General features: G+C 47.2%; 1 protein-coding gene across 1 annotated transcript; it reads right to left on the reverse strand.

The window, feature by feature from the left end:
* Window positions 1-536: 536 nt before the first annotated feature.
* SERTAD2 (SERTA domain containing 2) lies at window positions 537-1,484 on the reverse strand (the record flags this gene model as incomplete). The annotated part of the gene is made up of 1 exon (XM_080711835.1): window positions 537-1,484. The coding sequence occupies one exon, from the start codon at window positions 1,482-1,484 to the stop codon at window positions 537-539; it is 948 nt and encodes a 315-aa protein (XP_080567961.1).
* Between the last annotated feature and the right edge of the window lie 5,046 nt (window positions 1,485-6,530).

The raw sequence follows: 6,530 nt of genomic DNA on the forward strand, positions 1-6,530 counted from the left end.
TATAAAATAAATTTGGGCAGCAGTTTTCTAAACAGCCACGTAAATGCAACACGTACGAGGAGGAGTTAATGCCTCTAAAAAGGCTGAATTGCCGAGTCAACCTATACAGGGCGAAAACGCCAGGAAAGGGACTGAGATTATCTAAATAATATATATATTTTTTCTTTTTTTACCTCTTGCAATAAAACTTATAGAAAAAATAGACAAATATGCACATGCAATTTACAGCTTCCCAACTTGATCCTTGTGCTTAGCTCGAGCTGCTTGTTTGTCATTCAGTATGAGCAACACTGTCTTCAAATGGATTCTTTCCTAGACCAGGGCAGAAGGTCTCTGAGGAAGCCCTCAGGACAGCGTATTCAAAGTGGTCATACTTGCATGAAGGCACTCCAACTCTGCTCAAAGCAAAAACTAGTGTGATCCTCTTGTAAAATTCTCTTTTTCTCTGAAAAAGGCAAGCAAGGGTGCATGCACAGTGCGGAGAATTGTCAGGGTGGTGGGGACACCGCGGTGGCGGGTGGCGGAGTTCCCGAGCCTTAGGACCCCACGAGCACCTCCATGATGTGGTCCAGTTCTGTGAGGTCCATTTTGAAAGGCTGACTCGGGGTGACGGGCTGACTGCTGTAAGGAGCCAGAGTCTTGAGGAGGTCGTCGGCGGACACGGGGGCCATTTTTGAGGCTGCCCCTGACGCTGAGGTGCAGGGGTCAAAATCGTACATGGACGTGTCGATGTCGGCGAACAGGATGTCGTCGAGGGTCAAGTCTGTCAGGAATCCCGTGGACGTTGTGATCTCAAAATTCCCAGGCAGAGAGTCCATCAGTTTTGAGTCATCCGTGCGGCCCTCCTGGGGCCCCTCGGGTTTCTGGACGCTGGACTGGCTGGGGGTCCCTTTCAAGCTGTCAGTTGCCGCCGCCGCCGCTGTGGCCTCTGTGGAGGTAGATGTGGGACAGAGCTCCTCGATCTCGGCCAAGGCAGAGGAGAAGCTGTCCTTTTCCGGTGGGAGGGCAGGAGAGGAGAGCCTGGCGGGTGGTGTGGGCTGCGGGGCCTGCGAAGTGCAAAAGGTGTCCTCGTCCTCCAGCAGGGAGGCTGGGGTGAGGCAGGCCTCTAGGGGTGTAGTGCTTCCCAGGTCGCAGGGGTGGGCTGGAGGGCTGGCCAGGTGGCTGAAGGCTGGCGGGGCCTCTCGGTAGCTGTCACTCAGGGAGTCGCTGGGCTGGGGGGAGGGAGTGAACACGGGCCTCAGGCTGCCTTCCTGCTTGAGTTCCTCCTGGATCCGCCTCAACATGTTGTTAATTAAAACGGTCTTTTGCAAGCTGGGCTCTGTCAGGGGCCTGTGGTTGTAGAGTTTCATAAGGGAAATGTTGAAGATAGTCTGGCGCTGTAAGGTGTAAGACACCTTGGATGGACCGTCAGAGGGAGACACGATTTTGCCTTCCAGCCCATCTTCATACTCGTCAAACTTCCGCTTTCCTCCTTTACCCAACATATATCTGCAAAGGAGAAAGGCAGGAAACTGCATGAATCACACGGAAGGCTAGTTCATTTCTACCGTAAAAAAGACTGCTGACTTAGAGGCTGGGACTCAGACTTGAGTTTCTCGCCTGGGGTATTTAGAAGAGCAGATGGATTAATTGGGGGAAGACCTGTTGAAGAAGGGGGAATCAGCAAGTCTCCCCTCATATGGCCATGGAGCAATTTCTATCACTAGGTAGTCTGGCAAACGTATTTCTTGAGAAATGTGTACAACAGAGACAAGTTAGGGGTTACCATGGAAACCACGATTTTGACTTTCTCAGCTCGAGTGCCGCCTATGTTCACATGCCTGACATGATCAAGTAGGTTCAATTTCCCTCCCCCAAATGAATTTATTTTTAAAGCTCAAGAAAAACACTCACGACGCTATGACCTAAACCGATATAGGTGTCATAAGTTACAGCTTGAACACATCTTGAACGATTAAAAGAACCAGGTCAGAGGAAGGGGAACACGCACAATTTTTGGTAGAACCATGTGCATTTTCAATAGGCTTTTCCCTTCCTCATTATACACAGCGCCGTCCTGCCTGCTGGGTGACATGTGAAGCACTTGCCCATGTTAAATGACCACGAAGGCCAAGCGGCCACTGCTTCCATCTAGAATCAAGTGGAGGAATGTGTGTTTTCCAGGCTGAGTTTCTCCTTGGCTCAATTTAACTGCACACAGTCATGTCTGAATGCAACTGCATTAATTTTAAAGTAATTTTCTCTGATTATAGGCACTGCTGCTTGGCTACTTAAGACATTTCATAACAAAATACCTACTGTGATTCGACAGGCCCATGTGTACTTCCAAAGGAGCAAGGTCTTCCCCCTCCCCATGTCAGACCTTGAGAATTTGACCACAGGTTGGTTCCTAATGCCCCTTAGGGAACACTGGTCTTCAGCTAGCTGTCGTCAACTGATCCTCTGACTCGGATCCCACCAGCCTCCTTTCAGAACTTCTACCGTCAGAACCATCTCAAGTCCATTAGCCTTTGCTGCATACACCTGACTTCCTGACCATTTAATTGAGGCTATCGTTCCGTGGTCCGGACCAGGATGCCTGGTTCTGACCGAGCGGGGCCTGAGCTGGCCCCTCGCCTGCTGGAAAGGCACGCACACCCTCAGACCCTCTCCAATCGCAACTCGCATCTGCGACATGCTCATAGAAGCGCGGCTGCTTCATAGGTCACTGAGTCTTCTTCTAAACACTACTTACCTCTTGCTGCATCTCTTTAGCTATGTCCAATTCTTTGGTAGCTCCTTCCACGTCTGCACTGTGGACGGCAGTCTGCCAGGCCGCCCAGTAAGGGAGTCCACATGAGCAAAGTCTGGTCTCCATGAGGCGATTCCCTCCTTTACCTATCAGCCTTTTGAATTCCCAGCCTTCCACAGCAGTAAGTCTAATGGGACATACATACTTTACAGAACTTTCTTCCAATACTTTGTTTAAAAGAAGGTCATGCTATCCCCTCCAGGCACAATCCCACATGCGGTGACTTCCCCACCTCAGTCTCCAGAGGGGAGAGATAAAGACAGCCACAACCTCTTTTGATGATTATGAAGTACATGGGGTCACTTGCAAGAAGCATTTCCCCTCGTTTTGAAAGTGTTAACAAAATGGCTGTCAATCACAGGACCAGAGACTACTCCTGTGATTTCCTCCTCTCTGAGACAAGGACGGTATAATAACCACTGGCTTAGCTAATGCTTCACAGGACAGGCACGGTGGCTCCTACTATTGAGTGCTAAGTCTCCCCTGTGACTCTGCTTTGCATAGGGCTTTTCCTATCTACAATATTTGTGCTCATTTAAATTTGAGGGAGAACCGGAGCAGACAGAGGTGGTTTCATTTCACTTCGCAAAACACTTTCTGCTTTATATACAGAAGTGTTAGCGGGCTGGGGATATGGCTCGGTGGTAGAGCACTTGCCTGGCATGCACACGACCCTGGGATGGATCCCTAGTACCACGGGATAAAAAAGGTACCAGACAAATGGGTTTTGAAACATGTAATTGTATTCACAATTATTCTATTTGTATTTGTTTACAACTTGAGCACTTAAACTACTTCCAGAAAAATCTCACTTTTGCCAAAGAGGTTCTGAGTATATTTAATTCACAGATAGTTCTCTGATCCAAATGAACGTTTCTCAAAGTGTGGTTTATGGATGGAGCAAGTCTACAAGCTGTTACTAGTCCAAGATGAGGTAAGTAGACACTGCATTATTGAAAACAATGCAGCAAAACGATAAAGTAATTGTATGTCTGCAAATCTAGAAACAGGAGCTTCTCTCTTCTATATCTATTTTTACTTCATTTTTTAAGTAATCTTTTTTTTTTTTTTCAGTACTGGGGATTGAACTCATGGGCATTCTACCTCTGAGCTACATCCTCAACCCTATTTTTTATTCTTATTTTGTGGTACTGAGGATTGAACCCAGAAGCATTCTACCTCCAAGTTACACCTCCAGCCTGTGTGTGTGTGTGTGTGTGTGTGTGTGTGTGTGTGTGTGTGTGTGTGGCATTGGGGACTGAACCCAGGGGCATTCTACCTCTGATCTACACCTCCAGCCCAATTTTTTATTCTTTATCTGGAAACAGGGTCTCACTAAGTTGCAGAGAGCCTCACTAAGAAGCTGAGGCTGTCTGTGAACTGCAATCATCCTGTCTCAGCCTCCCAAATACTGGGATTTCAAGTGTGCACCACCACACCTGGCTACTTTTTCCTTTCTTTCCTTTTTTTCTTGTGTATTAATGAGGATGGAACTTAGGAGCATTCTACCTTTGAGCTACACCCTCAGCCCTATTTTTTATTCTTAATTTTGAAACAGGGTCTCACTGAGTTGCAAAGAGCCTCACTAAGTAGTTCAGGCTGTCTGTGAACCACAATCCTCCTGTCTCAGTCTCTCAAATGCTAGGATTACAAGCGTGCACCACCACGCCCAGCTTACTTATTCTTTATTTTGAAACAGGGTCTCACTAAGTTGCAGAGGCCTCACTAAGTAGCTGAGGCTGGCAGAGAACCTGCAATCCGCCTGTCTCAGCCTCCCAAGTACTGAGTACAGGCTTGCACCACCACGCCCAGCTCAAGTTATCATTTTTATTATTAAGTTTTACTAAAGTATAAGCAAGGAGGGGGGGGATTGAGAACAAAAACAAGTTGGCCCATCATTACAGAAAAGTCTCAGAAGCACTGTCTCCAAATATGACCCAAAATACAAATAAAAACAAGTCCATAAACTCACTGCCACTTTGGATTTCTATTGGTTTTGGAGGAGAGGGCAACATTGGGGGCATATGGGCTCTTCTTGTCTCAAGACTTAGTTCCAGAATAGAAAATGGTACTTTTTCAGTAATACATTTCTCTAGAAATAATCACGGAGCCTACAAAACTGACATATGTAAAAAGTACACAGGCCATATAATACTATAGGCATTTAGCAGAATTCCCATAGTTGAAGAAGGTCTATGGAGATACTTTCGGAGAGATTTCAATGTGAGAAGCATCTAATTTCCAATTAGAATGATCCAGCTGGTCAGAGCTGTGTGATAATCCTAATGATTTAGGAGAAGTCTGATGAGACATCTGTAAAGCTGTCTGAGAGGGGAGGGTGAGGGCCCTGTGAGCAGAGTTTGTGAGCTGTAGTAACGGAGACACAGATCGAATCTTTAATGCTCTTCAAATGTGTAAATGAGGACCCCTGATAAGAGTGTGTCTCAAAGCAGCTTTGCCTTCATTTCTCCATTGTGCTGAGGCAAAACTGGCTCCACATGCCCAGTGAAACTGCAAGACACACATAATCCTGATGTTTAATTCTAATCCTATCTAAACCATTAAGAAAGGAATAAAAAAAAATGCAACCTAATCAAATCTACTCCACATGTTTACTTAAAAAGGAAGTTTCCCCCAGGTTTGCTTGATACACTGCGGTGATATTACAATTAGCCTGGTCAGAAGAGGCCTCCACCTCCTCCGAGGGGCAGGGTAGTGAGAACTCTGTCTCGGGGTTGTATTAACAACCGCCTCTTAAGCAGGGCGTAAACTAAAGAAGAAAAGACAAGACATGCCATCAAGAACCACAGGGCTAGGAGCCAGACTCGTGGGCCCCTCCTGGACTGGCTGGGCCTGGCTCAGGCTGGCCACATGGCCAGCTCCTCAGAAGCCTCTTTCTCCTCGGGCACTCTGAGAAATAACAATAGTTCTTCAAGCGCTGTTGGAGAGACACGTGACCTTTCAAAAGGCCTCACTAGCCAGCAGCTTGCAGATGCAGCAGGAGCAGGAGCTCATTAAGGGCTTCCAGGGTTCGCTGTGGAAGGAGCCGCTCCCTTGCCCCAGAGCGGGTTTACCAGGCCAAGGACTCCCCTGCTTCCTGGGCCACCCTAGGGACTTTGCCACCCACTTTATCTCCTCCCTTCGCTTGCAAAGGCCCGAGCCCACAGCCTGTGTCTTCTACCCAATTTTTCAGACAAAGGCCCAAAGGGATCCCGAGCTTCAGGTCTGGATTAGGGGCATCGAACTAAGTACAGTGACTTTTCTATGGAATATTCGCTGGCTCTTACTATAAGGTTTGAGATAAAATACCCTCCCTCCCCAATAAACTTGTTAGAAACAAATTCCTGGCATTCCATATTTTTACAGTTTGTTTCTTGTGGTGTGGGGGACTGAACCCAGGGCCTTGCACATCTTAAGCAAGTGTACTTACATACTCAGGCCTGCCTGTAATTTTTTTTTTGTGTGTGTGGTTCTGGAGAGAACCCAGGGGCATTCTACCTCTGAGCCCTGCTCTGCCTGTATTTTTAACAATAAAACTTTAGCCGGGCATGGTGGCGCACGCTTGTAATCCCAGCTCTTGGGAGGCTGAGACAGGAGGATCACACAGGTTTGAAGCCAGCCTCAGCTACTTAGTGAGGCTCTCAGCAACTTAGTGAGACCCTGTTTCCAAATAAAGTATAAAATAGGTTTGGAAGTATAGCTCAGAGGTAGAAAAGCCACAAAGCTCCTGGATTCCACC

The sequence above is a fragment of the Muscardinus avellanarius genome (assembly GCF_963383645.1).
Source record: "Muscardinus avellanarius genome assembly, chromosome: 15".
Classification (NCBI taxonomy): domain Eukaryota; kingdom Metazoa; phylum Chordata; class Mammalia; order Rodentia; family Gliridae; genus Muscardinus; species Muscardinus avellanarius.